We start from the raw sequence: 20,449 nt of genomic DNA, 5'->3' as shown, positions 1-20,449 counted from the left end.
AGGTAATTACAATATTTTTTTCCAAAGGTAACAAGTGAGTTGGATGTGAAGTTAGTAAGATCAACTGATCATTTTCTTGTCCCTCGTTAAAAAAAAAGGAAATTGGCACATTGGCTTCCCCTCTGGCAGTGCCCCTGCTTGGCGAGAAGTTGCCATGCAGACGGACCGAAACCCCCACTGAGGGTCTGTTGGGTCATGAGACATCAAGGCCTCTCCTTTTATATCGTCAGTATAATGACATAGAAAAGAAAATGGCACGCGTACTCACAGGAGTGCATGAAGAAGTTTATTACAAAGAATGTGATGAGAGGAATGAGTTTCTGTAAATCAAATGCCTCTGTCACTCGAGATGAACAACATCATTGTACGCTCAAAGCCATAAAAAAGATTTAGGGTAATGGTTACATAGCTAGTAAATAACGACGGTTTGGTCTGCGGTAAGAGCTTGTCTTGTTTCTCTACAGCTGTTCTGTAGCATGCATATGAAGCATAATCAAGTAGAACACCAATCACCTATTAGCAGCAAGAGTTACATCATTACAGCAGCTGCCAATCAGGTGCCCCGTTCCGAGCAGGTGATCAAATCAATACATTCCCATTGGTTGAAGACATCTAAACTTCACCAGACTGCAAAACAAAAACTAAGTCACCCATTCAGCAAACTCGGGTCAACTGAAAGAAAGAAGTGCACGTTTGGTGAGGTAGCCCCAGCCCCTTGTGCACACCACGGCCGCTGAGCGCTACCGGCTGTTCTGTACAGTGGATGAGCCGTGAGCTACAGCTCGCACACACACGCACACACTCGCAGCACTCAGACACTAACACACACACACACACACACGATATACACAAGGTACATACAAGAGAGGTCAGGGGTCATTCGAAACACACACCGGAACTCCAGATAAGACCCTACACACGTTCTCCCTAGGGCTAACACTCGTACGGAGTGGACCATTGAAAGGCTTCTGACCGAAAGGTCACCGGTTACAACCCCCGGCTAGAATTAGATATGGAGGAGGTAATGTCAACTATAGCCCCCACATTTGTGTATTCTATGAGAAGCACGTTAAACGAAAGCTGAGCCCCAACCCTCTTCAACGCGAAAGAAGGGTTGATCAATTTGAAACCGAGATGCGTCACTGTATCAAGCTTTAAAGTTGGCCTGGGAAGGCCCATCAGCCATCGGCCACAATGACTTGGTGTGCTTCACAAATTACCATTGCGACGCAAGAACGGTTGGTTCAGTTACCACAGCGATGAGAAGGCGCTTCAGTGTCCATAGTGATGCCCAGAATTCATCAGTTGCCATAGCGGTGACAAGAAGCTTCCGTTACGATAGTGATGGCAAGACGCTTCTGTTACCTTGGCTATGATGAGAATGGTTCAGCTACCATAGAGATAAATGGGTAAAGGGCTCGTAGGTGGAGTGCTGGCTCCATCTGTAAGAGATATGAGATGAACGGTACTGGCGTGTGAATAGAAGAGGTCGAGCCCTGATCCCGCAGACAAACACAAACCAAGACATTCAAAATAAACTTCCCTTGTCAGGCACGCTACACACACACATTTTAGAAACAGGAGATAGCGAAATGGACTTTTTTTGTGTACATTTCTTCATTCAGAATCAGAAAGCCGTGTTGTTCAGCATTGGGATGTCCGGGTGAGTATTGATTTAATTTGTTTAAAGCTACATTCTTTTTCTTCATTGTTTATACTGACAAACAGGCCTCCTCGTCCACGTAGTGACCCACTCAGCTTACACACATTCAGTACCCCTAACATTTGATCTGTCCCGGTCGGACAGGAAACACACATTCTATACCTCCCCCCTCCCTTAAATACAGACCAATGACAGATTATCAAAGCACAAATAAATATACTCCATACATTTTGATACAGGGTCCACTGACTGTACTGTAGTGCAAGCGACTAATAATCATAACAATATTTTCTATAACTTTGTTTATATTCGTGTTGGCAGGCGCAATGTGGAAGCAATTACTACTGGTTGTTGTTGCTTAAATAGTTTCTGTAAAGGATACAAAGTACAGATGGACGTTGAGAGCCGCTGTGTTCTGTTGGCACCACACACACGGTGCTCACAGACATGTATGTGTTGTTGGCGGTCTAGATGAGATGTCCTCAACACCATTGGTACTAAAAGGCTGTCAGTCATCAGCCAGTGGGCGGGACATAGCTACTAGCTACGGACAAACGTATCCCCGGTGGCCCGCTCAGGACATGTGATGCCCTCCCCCGCCTCCGCCGGCGGCCCCGCGGGACGACCGCTTGGTGCTCTCGTTGGCGTTGGACGAGGAGGGGCCCCCGCGGGTCCGGTCCCCCAGGGGCCGGCTGGTCGGCTTCTTGTCCCGCGCCGAGGGCCTCGGCTGGCTGGTCGACGTGGGCCCCAGGGCCCCTACCTGGAGGCTGGAGGGCTCCACGATGGTGTTGATGACTACAGCAACAGAGAGAGGACATTCAACTAAATGTGCTGCAGTAAAGACGGGAGGCTATGGTAATGAACTACACAGAGGATTGATAGTAAACCAAGATACTAAAGTAAAGGCTGTGTGTTAAATCAAGGTTTACACTTACAGTAACAGAGGATTGGTATTGAACTAAGATACTAAAGTAAAGGCAGTATATTTAGGCCCATCCCATTTCTCCCCCTTCCCCTTCCCCCTTGTTTTGAAGGGGTAAGGGGAAGGGGTACCCCTTCCCCTTACCCCTTCAAAACAAGGGGGAGGGGGAAGGGGGAAGGGGTAGAAATGGGATTGGGCCTAAATCAAGTGATTACAGTAACAGCGAGAATATGTTAAGTACTACAGGAAAAACTAAGTAGAAAATCTCTCTAGGACATTTACCCTCTAGTTGTCTCTGAACTCTCCTGAGCTCCTGAAGAATGGAGGTGATCTCCTGTGAGAGAAAGCACGTGTCAGTAAAGGCTCTTTCTATTTAAGGTAATCCAGTTCCTTGATGGAAATGCAGGATAATATGGGACCGCTCCCACCTTATTGGATGTTTTCAGAATTGGGATTTCATTCTCAGCGTTGATTTTAGCCTCGATCTCCTCCCAGACCTCTGCCTTGTTGTGGAAGAGAACCCTAGGAAGGATCGGAGAAACGGACGGGATTAAGGTCAGACGGTTTCCACAGTTTGAAGACTTCCCCCATCACCTCTTCAACATCTGGTCCTCAAGTGAATTGAGTTACTGTATGTCGTTGCACGGGCTCAGCATTGTTCCTTACTTCATCTTCTCAGCGAGTTGCTCAGTGTTTTCCCGGATGGCTTGTGAGAGCTGAGACACGGGGTTCAACATCAGGTTGTCCAGGATCACCTAGAACCGTCCAACATGACAGAACAGCGCCATCAGCATGGTGCAGCAACCAGTCTGAAGAAACCTCTTCCCAGCACACTAAAACTGACTGCAGTGTTTCCCACGGCTAAGACGGGCTTTGACACTCAACTGTCTACAGACAATGAGAGTAAATAAAGGGGAGGAGCCAGTGACCTCTTGGCGGTTCCAGGGACGGCGCTGCTTAGAACCTGGCTCCGCCTCATTCATGTTTGCGTCCAGGACACTGGTGCAACCTGGAGGAACCTTCTGGTAGTTTAAACTAGCCTCAGGGAGATGTTGGACCAGCTGGAAAGAGAACAAAGTCACAATGGGTGGTGGTGGAAACCCCCCAACCAAGACCAGTAGGTCAGTGGTTCTACTGTAACCAGTAGGTCATTGGTTCTGTAAACCAGTAGGTTAGTGGTTCTATAAATAAGTAGGTCAGTAGTTATACTGCAACCAGTAGGTCATTGGTCCTCTAAACCAGTAGGTTATTGGTCCTCTAAACTAGTAGGTTATTGGTCCTCTAAACCAGTAGGTCAGTGGTTCCATTAACCAGTAGGTCAGTGGTTCCATTAACCAGTGGGTCAGTGGTACCATTAACCAGTAGGTCATTGTTTCCATTAACCAGTGGGTCAGTGGTCCTCTAAACCAGTAGGTCATTGGTTCCAATAACCAGTAGGTCAGTGGTTCTCTGCAGCAGTAGGTCAGTGGTACTAGTGGACCAGTAGGTCGGTGGTACTCTGACCCAGTAGGTGAGTGGTACTCTAAACCAGTAGGTGAGTGGTTCTAGTGGACCAGCAGGTTAGTGGGTCCGTGGGCCGCGAGTGGGTCGGTTCAATGGACCAGTGTCACCACCGGTGGGAGCCGTGCTACGTGAACGCATGCATCCAAGTCAACATGCGTCTGCGATGGAAAACAATATATGCAGTGAGTCTTAGTGTGGCTGGGACCAGGTGTGAAGGAGGAGAGTGCAGAGGAGGGGGTCAACAGTCACCGCCCAGACCCATGAACCCCCCCGTTCATGGGCGGGGTCAACTGTTGTGGCGTCACGTTAGTGCCCCGGGGCAATCCAAGCAGGGTGGAGACGTGTTAGGGTCGGTGGTGGTTAGAGGGTGGGGGGGTGGTGGAGGAGGAGGGGAACCAATCGGAAGACAGGGAAGACTAATGAGTCATCGATAGACACCTGAGATGGTCGGACCCCTGGAGAGTATGGATGTGGCCTCTGTTCGGAGAGGGGAGAGATGGGTGATGAGAATCCGGGCGATCAGCGCGTGGCCACGGCGTCATTCAGAAACCACACAGTTACCTTGTTGATCAGGAAACGGTTTCCTCTGATCACCACGATACATCAAAACAGGACTTGGTCCTTCAAGCAGCATTTGTTTCCACGAATAGCACTCGATACCACTAATACTCAAACATGACTATCTACCACAAAACCACAACGCAAAACCACACCAGCTCAAAACAGGCCTGAAAAACAGTCAAGCGCACAGAGAATAGAATACTATTATATTCAGTAATTATTATGACACCACGTCAAACCACTGACACACCGTGGCGACCTCCCCAAACACAAGTACTGTCAGTAAGGTCTCATTTCGGTTGGTACATCTACAAGGACTGGGTTCCTTGGTGTGGGTGCTGGAGTGGGGGGGGTGGCGGGATGGGGGAGACGTGTTATGGCGACCCACCTCTTCCCTGGAGGAGATGGGCGAGGCGGGGGTGTTGGGCTGGGAGCTTGGGGAGGAGATTGGGGTCCCGGCGATGGCTACGGGGGGGTCCCCGTCCCCGGCCACGTCGTTGATCTCCCTCGCCAGGATGGCCAGGTCTTTGGCCAGGTCGTGGCTGAGCCTGAGGAACCCGACACACAGTTACTGATTTACTTTGTCATCATTTATCACACAGTTTGATCCGAAGCAACTTACAGTGAACCCAGATTCACGTCATCGAGGAGGGGACGGGGTTAGGTTAGGGGTCATCCTGCTCAAGGATGCCTACAGGTGGACTTTTGGGCAATAAAGGTTTGAACCCACAACCTTTTGGCAGCTGGTCAAACACCCTATCCCCTAGACTATCCTGCACACAAGATGGCTGCTATGGTCCATAACAACACAGAGTTGTCATTAAGTCTATAATTGTGATGCTAACCATGGAAATGGCCTGACAGAGTTTGGGAACCCCTGGTAGATAGACGACTGGCGGAGCCAGGTCTTACTTTGCAATCTCAGCGCTGTGCGTTGTCCAGTTCTGGTAAGGGTCCACGTCGGTCTGGGGGTCGTCGTCCTCGGTTTCCACGGAGATGGACTTGGGGCGGGAGGGGGCGGTGCGCCCGCGGTGAGGCTGCGAGGGGGCGGAGGGCTGGGAGGAGCGTCGGGGTTTAGAGGTGCCGGGGCTGGTCTCGTACTCCTCCTCCGAGGAAGAGGAGTAGTCCGAACCCTTCTGCCTACGGCGAGAGGCTAACACAATACGATTGGTTATTCTACATGAACACTGAACCTCAGGATCTCCACGACAACCTAGAACCGCTAACCCTCAATGTGACGCTGAAATGGATTCAGACTAGAAGTCAATATCGATCACAGCGATCAATATCGATCACAGCGATCAATATCGATCACAGCGATCAATATCGATCACAGTGATCAATATCGATCACAGTGATCAATATCGATCCATATTGATCACTGATCTTGTATGTTCTTGTATGACTGATCTTGTATGTTTCTTATCTCACCTCAAAGAACACAATGTAATATTTGTTCAACCACTTATTGGCTTGAGGGTACATGGGTGAGAGGGGCAGCCAGTACTAACCGGTTCCAGAGTACTTAGTTCCGTTGGACCGGGTCCGGCCAGCGGTCTGCTTCGCCGCGGCTCCAGAGCCTTTGGCGGCAGCTTGCCTGGCGTCCCCCACCGACGACTTCCTGTTGGAGCCCCCGGGTTCCCGCCCGGAGTAGCTGTTGCGCCCGGCGGGGGGCGGGCCGGCCTCGTTGTCGCTGGGCGTGGTGAAGGAGCCGGCCCTCTTGCGGGGCATGGCCAGTATGTCCAGCCGAGAGAGCTTCTTCTCCGCCGAGCCTTTGGACGCCGCCCCCACGTGGTCCGAGTTCTGGGACCCCCGGTCCGTCTCGGCGCCCTCGTTGTCCGAGGTCTCGCCCAGGCGCGCGCGGCGGAGCATGGAGGCGCGGGTGGGCCGCGGGGCCGACAGGCTGTTGGACCGCGTCAGGACCTGCTGGGCCGCCGTCTTGGAGGTCTTGCCGTTGTCCTCCTTCTGCAGAGGGGCGGTGAGCTTCTTAGTGCGGCCGGACGTACGAGAGCCGGCCTCGTGGTCCGAGGAGACGTTGTCGCCGTGGCTCTGCCCCGGCTGGCCCTCGGAGAGGTCCAGGGAGCCCCGGTTGCCGGCGCTGCGGCGCATGTGGAAGCGTTTGGCCGCCTCGGCCTTCCCGCCGGACGCATCGGACCCCACCTGGCCCCGACGTTTCTCCGATAGGCGCTCGCGGGCGGAGAGCTGGCGCCCCTTCTCCTGGATGGACGGGCTGGAAGAGGACTTTTCCTTCTGCAGGCCGCTGATGACCGAGCGCTTCTTGGAGACGGAGGTGACCGGTGTGTTCTTGTTGCTCACCTGGCTGACGGTGCTGGCCGTGTCCACGTCCGACTCCCCGGACAGAGAGTCCCCCATGTGGCTGGAGGAGCCGCCCTTCTTGGAGCTGCGGCCAGACCCAGAGGAGTGGAAGAGCGGGCCTTCGGACTCCTTGAAGAAGACGTCTGGGGCGGCCTCCTTCCTCTGCTCCATGTCCCTGATGGACGGGTGGCTGGAGATGTGCGGGAGCTTCTTCTTCTGGACCGTGTCGCTCTGGCGCTCTTTGGTGAAGCTCTCTTGCCTGACGATGGCGCCGTCTTTCGTGGGGACAGAATCCTTGTCCTGTAATTGGAGGTTGGGGGCCGAGCTGTTGGGCTTGACACTCGTCCTACGGGGCTCGTGGCCACTCAAGTGACGAATCAGAACGGTGGTGGGCGGGTTCTTGGATGGGGCCTCTTTGAGGCTCCGGGGTGGGTCAGCCTTTCCTGGGCTGTCGGAGCCGATGTAGAAACAGGTGGACTTGGTGGACGGGGACGGAGAAACCCTCTCTGAAGGTCTGACCTGAGGCACAGGAGCTCTGGACGAGGCCTTGGCCGTGGTCTTGGCCTTGGTCCTGTGAGCTCGCTCCTGTCCATCGTCCGAACGGCTGGTGTCGCTCAGGCTGTCCGGGTCCACGTCGTCTCTGATGCTAAGCAACTGGCCAGATTCGGGAGGGCATGTGGCCCTGGCTTCTCTGTCCAGGGTTTCTGGTCCAGGGTAAGAGTCCTGCTGGATCAGGATGCTGGGGGTGCTGCCGTCCATTCTCTCCCCAGGAGGAACCTGGGGTAGCAGCCTCTTGGTGCGGGAAACCTGGCTGCACTCGGACTCTGGCTGGCTCATCACTGACCGGCTGGATAGGTAGCGAGAATCTAAAAAGGAAAACAGGGATCCAATGAGGCCTTAAAAACTAAAACAATATTCCATATATGAACAAGGGCCATTCGGATTGAGTTTGCAACAAGATCTCGTCAGCTCACCATCCAGAGATTCCCCAACAGAGGGGGGCGAGGCCCCTTCAGCGTAGCTGTCTGCCAGACTGGCCCAGCGAGAGACCCACTTTGGGCCCTCCATTCCTGCTGCGTTAGCAGGAGGAACCTGCAACACAACATTTCATCACCATCCCCAGAAGACGACGGAGATGAACAGACCTTAAAGCAACCAAGGTATAAGATGAACTAGATGGGGGTCAGGAGAAAAGTAGGGTGTACATTAAGTGGAGTAACACATGCAGTGGATTGGGACATGCAGTGGTGTTCTCTCAAACGTTACACAGTGGTATCGTCCTGGGTTTATGTTTACCTGCACCGGGCCGGTTGTGGTGCCACTGATAGTGGCCGGGTTAAAGCCATGCATTGGATCCACAGCACTACCATCGATCTCAAGGCTAGTGTGCTCATCCTTCCCCTCATTAATGACTGGCCTATAAACAGAGGAGTTTACACCACTATACTCTGGAGAGTCCAGGACACCAAACACCTGTCAGGGGTCAGAGGTCAGAGCATGCGGGAGGAGGAGGAAGCAGCACAGAGGGAAGACAGGAAACAGGAAGTAGAGATGAAGGTCAAGAGGTGTGTCGTGCATTTTCAACGTAATGCAAATTCAGAAACACATCTCGTATGTATAGGACATATTATTCGACTTTGTAGAGCTTAATACGCGATACATTGATACATGTATAATTTTCTGTACCCTGTTACACAGGTTAAGTCTAACGCAATAATATAAATGTATTTCAAGCACTTTTCCCGTTATATATATATATATATATATATATAGGAGGATTCTGCTTCAACAGCCGAGAGGCCCGGCAGGTTAAAGTGTGATAATAACTCTGTAGACGTCCGGCCCCAGCCACTGCGGACCGACCTGGTCTATCATGTTGCGGGCCTCCTCCACCTCTGTGTCGTGGCACTCGGTCTCGATGGTGTAGGTCCCCGCGTCGCTCAGGCTGTCGTCCTCCTCATTCCGGCCCACCCGCTGGGTGCGGGGGTCCAGTCCCCGCACTAGACCCGGAGGGAGCATGGCGGCCTGGGCAGGGCCGGGCTGGCGGGCCGGAGAGGCGGGCGGGCCGAGAGAGCCGGCCAGGGTACTCCGCGTAGGGGTGGGGGTCAGAGTGCTGGACACGGGGACAGGGGGAGCAGGCGAGGAGGGGTACGAGGCCGGGGTGGGGGTCTTGGGGCTTTCTTGTGGGGAAGGGAGGTGCATGCAGGCGGGGGACACCATGACGGGTGGGGCCGACATGGGCGGAGGGCCCGGCCTGTCCCTGGTCGGAGACGGCGGACCCCCAGAGTCCTTGAGGAACTCGGCGGCAAACTCCTGCACCAGCTTGGACTTCTTCCCCACGCTGCCGAAGGGTCTGGTGGGGGGGGCGCGCGGGGTGGCGGAGGCCAGCACGTCCCCCTCCGTCTTCTCCCTCTTCAGAGAGCTGGACCGCTGGGGGGTCCCGTGGCCCTGGGTCTTCAGGGGAACGGTCACCTGCTGGGTGGCGGGGAGGTGGCCGTGGACAGAGGCCGGCCGCTCGCTGCCTTTGCGGCGCTCCATCTTGGCCTTGAGGGCCGAGTAGGAGTCCGCCTGGGCCGGGGTGTGGGTGAAGGACTGGGAGCGCTTCTTACGAGGGTTGTCGTCGAAGAACTCGATGATGAAGGCCTGCTGGCTGAGGTGCTCCGGGGGCCCTGGTGTGGAGGTCTGGCTGGGGGACCCCTGGCTGGGGGACCCGTGGTCTGGGGACACCTGGGTGGGCGGCTCCTGGATGGGGGTCTGCGGCGGGCTCTGCGGCGGGCTCTGGGACAGCGAGTCAGGAAAGGACGGGGAGACGACAGCAGGCATGGGGACCGCCTGCTGGGAGCAGACGGACTGACCCGATTTGACCGTCTGCTGGGACACTTCGGACTGGTCGGTCTGGACCGAGTGGTTGGACTTGCTCCGCCTCCCTACGAGAACGGGCTCCTCAGAGTCGCTCTGGGTGCCGTCCTCGTGGTGGTGACCTGAACAACAAGAACAACCCTTTAGGAAACCCAGAGCTCCAACACTGGACAGGGCACAGCTTTGTGATTTGCAAGACATACTTGTTACTTGGCTGACTTGGAACTACTGTATCAAGCCCAGCTTCTGTGCATTATGAACTTTTTATTTATAAAAAATAAATAAAAAAAGAATAAAGCTATTTAGTGGATGATCCTCAATTATTTACTATTTAGGGAATTGTAATGATTGATTATTAAATAAGCAGGTCAGGGTTAGGGGCGTCCTACTCTAGAATGACTACAGAGAGGCTGCGACATTAGGAACAGAACCCAGTAGCTGGGAGTCAACAACAGCGTAACCACGTGACTCTCCTGTATAGAGGTTGACCCCTGACCTTTGAGGGTCTTGGTGTTGATGGCCTGGTCGCTCTTGGTGCTGTAGACGTCCTCGCAGGTGGGCCTCTTCTTCATCATGCTGACGTCACTGTGGACCAGCCAGTCGGCCACCTTGCTCTCGGCGGACATCAGGTCCACGGGCGCTCCCACCGGGGCCTTCAGGTGCAGCGCCTGCTGCTTCCGCTGGCGGGACGTGAACTTGGTCACGTGGTCCTTGATCTTTATCTTCCCCGGCGTGAAGTCATCGAACTCGATGGTGAAGGAGGCGTGGCTCTGGACCACGGGAGGGGTGGGGGTGGGCGGGGAGGGCGGGGCCTGGGCCGGGGCCGTGGGCGTGGCGAGGGGCGTGTCCGTGTCCTTGGTGGGCACCTCGTGGAGCTCGGCCTCCGGGGACTTGGGGTGCTGGTGGAAGTCCTTGGTGGGGATCTCGAAGTAGCTGGCCTCGCGGTGGTACCCGGGGAACCCGGCCTGGTTCTCCCTGAAGTCACACAGCTCGGGGTTCTGGGCCTCTGAACACAAGCACCACGCCGACACCGCGGTCAGACACACTTTAAACCTGAAACTTCACTTCTGAACTTTAGTGTTCGTTTAAAGGGGAGCTGTGAGCGGATATTTTCTCAAGTGCTGCTTGGTCAACATCAACTCTGTTTCTACCGTAAAAATGGACTGGGTTTTTTCTTCATTAGCCTGCTTTGGAAAATAACATCAAAGGTCAAATCTTTCATGGGAACGAAGTTGATGATGCAGAGTGCAATTATTTCCCAACATGCATCTGTAGCAGTATAATTGAATATTAGAGAATAGCCAAGCGTGACGGCTTCCTTCTAATCACTTGAGATAACACCACCAAAGCTAAGAAATATCTATCAATTCACCCTCACTCACATACTAGTTCACCAACACTTACTTCACACATACCAATAACATTACAATATGATGTATTAAATGACCTTGTTTACCGGGCAGCCATCTTGGTTCTTAACACTATGAGGGTGATGGAAGCAGCTGGTGTTTAGTACCAAAATGGAACCAAGATGGCCGCTAGGTTAGGCCTGTAGTTTTTGCCAGGGAGCAGAGGATACAGACCTGGGTGAAGACCATCGCTGCACATGTCCTCCTCCCCCCACCAAGATGGCTGCCCATACAGGGGGGTCGGCCGGGGTCCTGGGCAGTCTGACACACACACACACACACACACACACACACACACACACACACACACACACACACACACACACAATATTGTACTATGTCAGTACTCTATCACTATCTCCCTTTCTGTCTGTCTCTATATGGCATCTCTTTCTATCTATCTATCTATGTCGATATCTATAATATAGAGAGATATATATGCGTTGTTTTTTTTAGTAATTGTTAAGCAGGACTGTGTGTGTCGCAGACGGCCATCCCCTCGGAAACAGTACAAATATGGATGCTCCGCTCGGATGGGTGGGGCAGCTGTTTCCATGGAGACAGGATGAGGGCAGAAAGGGGGAGGGGCAGTACAATGAAAATCTGCTGATGCTTACATCATCATAAAGGGACAGGATGCAGAGATGTGCGTATTCTCTGATAGAAAACAGTATTCTCAGTTTGTTTTACTAAGAAAATGGAAACATGACTTTAACGTGCTGCATTCAATTAATCGTATATTGCTAGATTCTAAAACAGCGACCCTCTAAGCCACTGCGAGAGGGACACTCAATCCAGCCCTCAATGTGCCAAAAATGGATAGTTTACGATGCTGGTCGCAAAACACTGAAGGACTGGCGGCGTCCCTCAAGACAAATGTCACTGACGCTCCGTCACCAATCTTTACTGCCTATAGTTCTACCCTGTTTCTAGGGTAGTGTGGGGGGAGGATTAGGAATTCTACCTGGGGTCTGGCTCGGGGTCTGGCTCGGGGTCGGGGTCTGGCTCGGGGTCGGGGTCTGGCTCGTGTTCTGGATACGGGTCTGGGTCTTGGTGCGCTCCGGTTTCTCAGGTCGGGGCCGGTCCTCCGTCTCGGCGTGTTTGCCCATCTGCAGCTGGCTGGTGTACTTCTCATGCTGAAACGGCAGAGGGGGGGACATTAGACCAACCGTGGAGCTCAGTTGGACAAACAGCAATAACACGCACACACACACACACACACACACACACACACACATACACACCTTCAGAGCCTCCTCTGGCACTATGTGCTGGCTCTTCTCCAGGGTGTAGACATGGGTATGTGTTCACGTTAAGGTCAACATCCTTGCCGCTAAATATATAAATCCAAAATGATAAGTGAGGCTGACAATAATCAAAGCATCGATATGGAGTAGATACTGGGATGACCCAAGTGCTGCGATCCCTAGTTCTAAAAACAACAACTGGACAGAGGGCAGATATCAAACGCACACATTTAAAACAGGAAGTGACGTTGTGGGAAGGCTCCGAGACATGGTATTGATGCAAATGAGGTGACGGGAAGCAGGTTTAAAAGGCTGAAAGGATATCATATCCAAAGCGCACGATGTCCGACAGCTTGAGGGTGAAGTAGGTCTGCTCTGGGATCCGCAGGTCGTTCACAAACGTCTGGACAGGGAGTCAACACAACAAACATCCAATAAACACAAAGAATACTCAGGGTGCCTAAAGGCGAGGCTGACACTGTGGATTGAACCCAGAGACTTTCGACTTTCGGCTGAGACCCTGGTGGTCACTTGATGTGAGCCTGTCTCCTACTTAACATTTCAAGTATTATGGATTATTAGAGAGCAGTACAAAGGGAACAGAAGGAAGGTTAAAGACGACGGGATGCGGTAGTCGCTCACCCCGTTGAGACTGCCCAGGTCCTTGACCAGGTGCTGGTCTGTCGCCGGGTTATAGTTGATGACGGCATGCTGCTTGTCCACACTGCGAGACTACGACACACACACACGTACGCTATGTTAGTCCCTTTATCATCTGTCAGTGTGTACTGTATTACTTGTTATGATGCTATGCTTTGTTGTGAGCTGTCTGCTAAAGTATGCTGAAATATGGATTTTATTCGTATGCTACATACGAGTGTAGCATACGATCAATTCAATGTATTTGTATAGCCGTTAATCACAGGTACAGTCTCAAAGGGCTTAACAGGCCGTATATGTATGACCCCTCCCTGACCCTAGCCCCCCAGAGAGCAAGAAAAAAAACTCCTTCCAGGGATGGTCAGGAGCGCAATGGGTGCTATGATTGACATACGTACAGGCAAAACATTTTAAATAATTTAGTTTATAAAATGAATGTCTATGGTGATGGGGCGCCAGCTGGCTAACCGCAAGTAGAGTCCAGGCATTCAGCTGCGGTCACTGAGATATGCCAGGCATAGTGTTGAGGGTCTGGATGCTAACCTATGCCTCCAGATTTACTGGCTGTACACATGCAAACACATATTGTTTGGTGGCTGAATCCTTACACATGCTAACAGATAATTATTGCTAGCTGTATGCTAAACACATGCTAACAAATATTGTATATTGTAATGAACACATGCTTACAGTTTGTTTTCAGTGGCTGTATGCTAACATGCTAACAAATAGAGTGTAGTGGCTGTATGCTGCAGACAAAGGCTGTGTGCCACCTGACCTGCAGCCTCCACTCACCTAACACAATAGACACATAATACACACACAAAACACACACACACACACACACAACACACACACAATACACACTGCAAACCACAACACAACCCACAGCCAAACACACCACATTGGCAGCACAGCATGTTGGCCACTGTTCAAAATTGGCATGTTTTTTGTGAAACAAGTAACAGAATTCAGGCAGTTAAAATGTGGAGTGATTCATCAGTGTAATACCTGTTTGGACTCAATTTATATTTGGTTGTCCCACTTTCCTTCAAAAGTTATTATTCATTAACATCCTTAAGCAGATGTTTATCCAACCGGTAAGCTGTAGACAATGGCGTTAGAACTCAGAACCTTTCAGCTTGGAACTAGTTTGTAGCAAGTTTGTGGTCAATATTTAGCTAATCTGCAAATTGTCTGTATGTGCAAACTGTCCAGATGTGTTCTGTAGAACCACATTTGGTGTGGTCAGGTGTGTTGTGTGTGTGTCCAGTTGATTTGTGGTCAGGTGTGTTGTGGTCAGGTGTGTTGTGCGTGTCCGGTTGTGTTGTGCTCAGGTGTGTTGTGCTCAGGTGTGTTGTGCTCAGGTGTGTTGTGCTCAGGTGCCCTGTGGTCGGGTGTGTTGTGTGTGTCCAGCTGTGTTGTGGTCAGGTGTGTTGTGGTCAGGTGTGTTGTGCGTGTCCGGTTGTGTTGTGCTCAGGTGTGTTGTGCTCAGGTGTGTTGTGCTCAGGTGTGTTGTGCTCAGGTGTGCTGTGGTCGGGTGTGTTGTGTGTGTCCAGGTGTGTTGTGGTCAGGTGTGTTGTGTGTGTCCGGTTGTGTTATGGTCAGGTGTGTTCTATGTGTCCAGGTGTGTGTTGTGGTCAGGCGTGTTGTGCTCAGGTACATTGTATCCAGGTGTGTTCTATGTGTCCAGGTGTGTGTTGTGGTCAGGTGTGTTGTGCTCAGGTAAATTGTATCCAGGTGTGTTCTATGTGTCCAGGTGTGTGTTGTGGTCAGGTGTGTTGTGCTCAGGTGCGCTGTGGTCGGGTGTGTTGTGTGTGTCCAGGTGTGTTGTGGTCAGGTGTGTTGTGGTCAGGTGTGTTGTGTGTCCGGTTGTGTTATGGTCAGGTGTGTTCTATGTGTCCAGGTGTGTGTTGTGCTCAGGTGTGTTGTGCTCAGGTACATTGTATCCAGGTGTGTTCTATGTGTCCAGGTGTGTGTTGTGCTCAGGTGTGTTGTGCTCAGGTACATTGTATCCAGGTGTGTTCTATGTGTCCAGGTGTGTGTTGTGGTCAGGCGTGTTCTCACCTGCAGCATTAGCTCACAGTCCTCACGGCCAACAAAGATGAGCTCCCTGGGCAGCCGGTGGCGGGTCCCAGAGCTGCTCACCAGGAACCAGGAGGTCACACTCATCTTCACAGGCCTGCCGGGACACCCCACGGCATGCTGGGAAAAGAAATGAGAATTAGGGTGAGAACAGACGACAGAATGATGGAGGGTTGAAAGTGAATAGACAGAATGTTGGAGGGATGATAGAGAAATGATCGAATAATGAAGGGATGACAGAGTAGAGGCAGAATGATAGAGAATAGAGAGAAAATGATGGAGGGATGATGGAGGGTGGTAGGCCTATGACTTAATTCTGTTCTTGCCTGCCTGTATTCATACAGAATGTTGTACAGTGTTTTAGGCAGACAAATTAGGCCGACCATAGTCCAACCATTTTTTTATCAAAGAAAACAGTAATTCTAACTAATTATTTAATTATAGCGCAACGCGACTCAGGCGTAACCTAATAATGGATGTGGAGGACTTAATTGATCTCGCAGAAACCGATAACACGCCTCATGGGAAGGCATAGGATGCAGAGTAGCCCTAAACAACCAAACCTGCAGGCTTGTCCCGTTGCTTGTTGAGTTGACCCTTGATATCCGGTACCGTTAAGCGGGGCAATATAGACAATCAGGTGCCGCGTGGTAAGCTACAGAGACCATCGAGGGAGGTTTTTTAGTAGAACCTTGCTATGTGGCGCCTCGGTGACAGACGGACGGGCCGGTTTGGTCCGGAAAAGACACAGTCCGTTTTCATAAGGGAAACCGTGGCGTTTAGGGACGAGGATCTGGGCGGCTTAATCTCTAGAGCCGTTATGATAATCGCTGGAAACAGAGAGCCGCGCCGCTGTCTATTTCGGCAGAGCAAGATGTGATACAGGCCACCATTAAATATAACATGTCATCTGAATGGAGACTCAACGCGTGTTCTGACACCACGGTTTTAGATTCACGGGGGATAGCCTACACCCATTCCGTGGTTTTTCGTTCCCCACCTACAGTAAAAAACACAATACACACCTCCCTATGAATACAAATCATCAGTATGGATGCCGGGCAGACCGAGGCAGGGCGCGCCGTGTCCCTCCCCTCCTCCCCGCCATCCTCTCTCTTACCTCCGCTCCAGATGCGCCGCGCCGCTCCGCAACAAAACCCCGCGATATCCGCGTCTTTAATTCAAAACTGCGTCATGTGTGTCTCGAGCAGCCCCGCGGGGATGTGAGGAAAAGAACCGCAATTAATATTGACCGGGGATTTTATTTGAAATGGGGAATCGCCGACCGTCCGTGTCGCCGCTCGAGCTCGGGATGCTGCTGCTGTGCTGTTATGGCATTTCTATAGCAGCGCGAGAGTCACCGCCTGTGGACCTGCGCGCGGGCAGGTTGTTGACGCAACACCACCGCGTCACCTGCTGCCCGGCAGGTGGACGACATCTACAACCGAACCAGAATAAACGGATAATAAATCTATATCGCGTTTCATCAGGATTTAAATATATTAAAATATATGAACAAATAACCATAATTTATTAGAGCGCCAAATAAAGGGCCAATGAGCACCGTTTCTATTTCAGGGTTTCAATTTATTAGCCGGTTCATAGCATTGCTGTTTATTTCGATTTTATTCATCACGTGTATTTTTATTAATTTTTTTACATATTTATTTCCGTATTTACCTTTCAAAGAGAATTAATGTATCCATGACGTCATATATAAATGTTGCAATGAAGAGCCTTAGCCACGCCCCTTCCGCTGTCTCCTGTGGGACCTTGGTTGCGGTCGGGTGGTCCAAAAATTACGTCATATACTATTTTCTAACCTCTTTGCTTTGACCTTGATGTAAAACGTCATAAAGACATGAAAGATGTGAAGGAGAATTCATAAAGACTTAAGAAAAGACCAACGCGGTGCAAAGAGAATTTGACTGCACTTACACATGATTTATATAGCGCTTTTCTATGACTCAAAGTTGCTTTTCCCTGAGGGGCTGTGGTAGCAAAACAAACAACACATACAGCACTGACACACAGGTGGATTAGGGGGCCTGCTAAGAAAAGTCAGTAGAGAAAAGATGGGTCTTGAGGCGGGATTGGAAGACTGGGAGGGACTCAGGGTCTCTGAGGTCTTCGGGGAGGGGGTTCCAGAGCCAAGGAGCTGCCCAGGTGATGGCTCTGTCCCCTAAACTGCGAAGGTTGGACTTGGGGGTTCAGAGAAGGCTGGCTGAGGTGGACCTGAGGGACCGAGAGGGTGGAGGGGGAGAGGAGGACACACTCAAAAAAATGACTTTTAGGCATTGTAATGTATACTTATTCAAAAGTAGTAATTCTTACAGTGTAATATCAAGTTTCAATAGGAACTAGAAAAAAACATGAAACTATACACAAAATATTCATGTAAGGAATGTTCTTGACTTGGAAGAGTATTTTTTACTAGATATTTACGCATACTATTAAATTATTTATTGTCACTGCACCAACACCTGAACATTCTAAGTAACTTTTATTCTGAAGAAACAGCGCATTGGATTTCGCGCATGCGCCATTTGACAACGTATGAACGTAAAGCCAGTGAAGCGCCAGAGAAGAAGCGGGAAGAAGGCTCTGAAGCTCTGAAGCAAGATCTCTGGATCGCAATTTTGCTGGATCGGGTCGAGAGACTCGAGACGAGTGAGTAATTGCCTTTCTGTTTTATATTTGTAATCGTAGAAGAGTTTGTGTACATTTTGATGGTTTGATTATAGTCTGCTTGACGCAATATACGTTAGTAATGTTGGTAGTGCCTGTAATATTCGTTTTTCGCCATCGCCATTTTGGTCTACCAGGCGAGACTAGCTTAACGTTTGTAGAGGTGAGTTGCATTACTGAAGAGTCAGCACAAGTTTAACTTAAAATGTCTTCTCTCAAAACGAAAACGAGTTGTTTTTATAGGGAAGTGTTTATGGTTGACTTCAAGTCGAAACTAATACCTTTTTGGCGCCATGTTTGACGATGACTTTCACTTGAACTAGTTAAGTTAGCGCTAGCCTGTATTTTCACTGAGGCCCACATTAACCTCCTCAATGTCGACTTAAACAGTGGCTCTTAATGTTACATTATCTTGGCATGATATTTATTTCACTCTTACATGTGAGTTCTGAGTTATATCAGACCGTTCAAATAGGGCCCTTAATGTGCCCCTGATGGTCAAAATTCAAAATCAACGGAGCCCTCAGGTGAATCTAGTCTTCGAACCTTTGGTGTGGAGGTGCGTCTTGTTTGTTGTTTTCAACCAATGAGCAGTATCTCCAGCAGAGTGAGTTTTGCCCTCCAGGCATGAAATCATTCCAATATATTGTGGTATCCCAACCTTCTGCTTAGAAATGTTTTGTTTAAAGCTCAGTCAACTAAATAGGAATTATCCTATGGCAATGAAGTCGATATGAATGATTGAAGAAATTCGGTTTGTTCCTCAATAGCATTGTCTTCTTTTCTTGTAAATTCTTTGCAGGAGGACAACCGCAGTGATGCTACTGAACACGTCCTCAAGATCATGGTCGTCCATGATGCTTCAGAAGAGGATCCAGTCGATGTCTCCATCATTCTTGAAGGCAGGGAGGTGTTGCATGGATGTGGAAACACCGCTAAAGCTTGTACATTATTGATGGGACTGTATGGGGACACATTAGTGCCATAATTCACTAATGTGATAAAAGATACATTCGGGCGTATTATATTATTCCACACGCGTAGATATTAACTGCGAGCGTGCAAATGATCTCTGCGCGCGCAAAACAGCCTCTCGCGTGCGCAAATTACCTCAGCGCGCGCAAAACAGCTTCTCGCGCGAGCAAATTACCTCAGCGCGCACAAAACCTCTCGCGAAAGATGTTTTTACGCTCTCGCTCGAATTTAATTTTGGCACTATGGGGGAGGGAACCAAGGCAGGGCGGGCTTTCCTATGATTGGCCGTTTCTGAAGCGCGATATTTGATTGACAGCCCTCCTCAGCCCTCCTCTCATTCAATTCTGAATTGTACAGTAAATGGCTGAAACGATAGTTACGTATTGTAACTCCAGATTCTATGAGTATAGGCGCAGCCTTTTAAGTGTCGGCCTCACCTTTAAATAGCTGAAGCAAAGCTGTTTATTGGGAGCAGAGTGTCCGCCGGCGCCCGGACTATATCTGCGAAATGCGGACGTCGTTGAGGCATGCCGCATGCGGACGTAATTGAGGCCCACACTGTTGGTGGTCGGGGATTACAAATTTTTCAGTGCTACGGCTCACGCCTAGGGATAACCCAATAGCGATAGCCTTAAAAGGCTGCGCCTATACTCATAGAATCTAGAGTTACAATAAGTAACTATCGTTTCAGCCATTTACTGTACAATTCAGAATTGAATGAGAGGAGGGCTGTCAATCAAATATCGCGCTTCAGAAACGGCCAATCATAGGAAAGCCCGCCCTGCCTTGGTTCCCTCCCCCATAGTGCCAAAATTAAATTTGAGCGAGAGCATAAAACCTTTTTCGCGAGAGGTTTTGCGCGCGCTGAGGTAATTTGCGCGCGTGAGAGGCTGTTTTGCGCGCGCAGAGATCATTTGCGCGCTCGCAGTTAATATCTACGCGTGTGGAATAATATAATACGCCCGAATGCATCTTTTATCACATTAGTGAATTATGGCACTAATGTGTCGCCATAGGACTGATCTATGCCCTCAACCTTATACCCATAACCTTTTTTTAATTTCTTTCTTGTTCATTCGTCTACTATGCATTGTATTTGATTATGTTTGTACAATCTTACAAAACACTATGCTTTACTGTTCCCGTAGAGACGCATTGTTTTGAGAAACTGCAATCGGAAAAAAGATTTGACTATTCATCTTCATCCAGTCCTTGTTATCAATAAAATTGCTTCATTACAGTACCATATCTTGTTGTCTTTTCAAGTTTAATAATCTCAGTGCCTTATTTTTTGTTGATTTATTTGAAGTTGTGTATGTGGGGCTACTTTAAATAAATAACACTTCAAGTTATTTGATTTCATACAATACAATCAGTGCTTTGAGCATTTAGCTATTTGCCATTTGGTAATATTTATCAAAAGAAACTAGGCAACATTTATGTAATTTTAGTGTGTAAAACCACTAAATACAACTGAGTAATAGAAACAGAAAAAGTATAGTAAAATCTACTTATTCAGTTCATAACACTAAATATTATAGACTAGTAAGTTTTACTCACT

At 50.0% G+C, this 20,449-nt stretch overlaps 1 protein-coding gene across 4 annotated transcripts; it reads right to left on the bottom strand.

The window, feature by feature from the left end:
- Positions 1–272: 272 nt before the first annotated feature.
- cep170bb (centrosomal protein 170Bb) lies at positions 273–16,591 on the bottom strand. Of its 4 annotated transcripts, XM_060042323.1 has the most exons (20): positions 16,346–16,591; positions 15,208–15,345; positions 13,123–13,212; positions 12,805–12,883; positions 12,478–12,536; positions 12,198–12,369; positions 11,408–11,494; positions 10,321–10,830; positions 8,829–9,946; positions 8,262–8,438; positions 7,940–8,057; positions 6,161–7,831; positions 5,562–5,802; positions 5,038–5,197; positions 4,527–4,565; positions 3,515–3,646; positions 3,252–3,340; positions 3,014–3,107; positions 2,868–2,919; positions 273–2,458 (listed from the first exon to the last, which is right to left on the bottom strand). In XM_060042323.1, the coding sequence occupies exons 2-20, from the start codon at positions 15,310–15,312 to the stop codon at positions 2,238–2,240; spliced, it is 5,214 nt and encodes a 1,737-aa protein (XP_059898306.1). In that variant the 5' UTR covers positions 15,313–15,345; positions 16,346–16,591; the 3' UTR covers positions 273–2,237. The 4 variants fall into 4 exon arrangements, with proteins under 4 accessions (XP_059898306.1, XP_059898307.1, XP_059898309.1 ...); XM_060042324.1 differs by lacking the exon at positions 4,527–4,565; XM_060042326.1 differs by lacking the exon at positions 8,262–8,438.
- Positions 16,592–20,449: the final 3,858 nt, after the last annotated feature.

The sequence above is a fragment of the Gadus macrocephalus genome, chromosome 21, assembly GCF_031168955.1.
Source record: "Gadus macrocephalus chromosome 21, ASM3116895v1".
NCBI classification, from domain to species: domain Eukaryota; kingdom Metazoa; phylum Chordata; class Actinopteri; order Gadiformes; family Gadidae; genus Gadus; species Gadus macrocephalus.
Note: the sequence above shows the minus strand (reverse complement) of the source record. Positions and strands in the feature narration are given on the sequence as shown.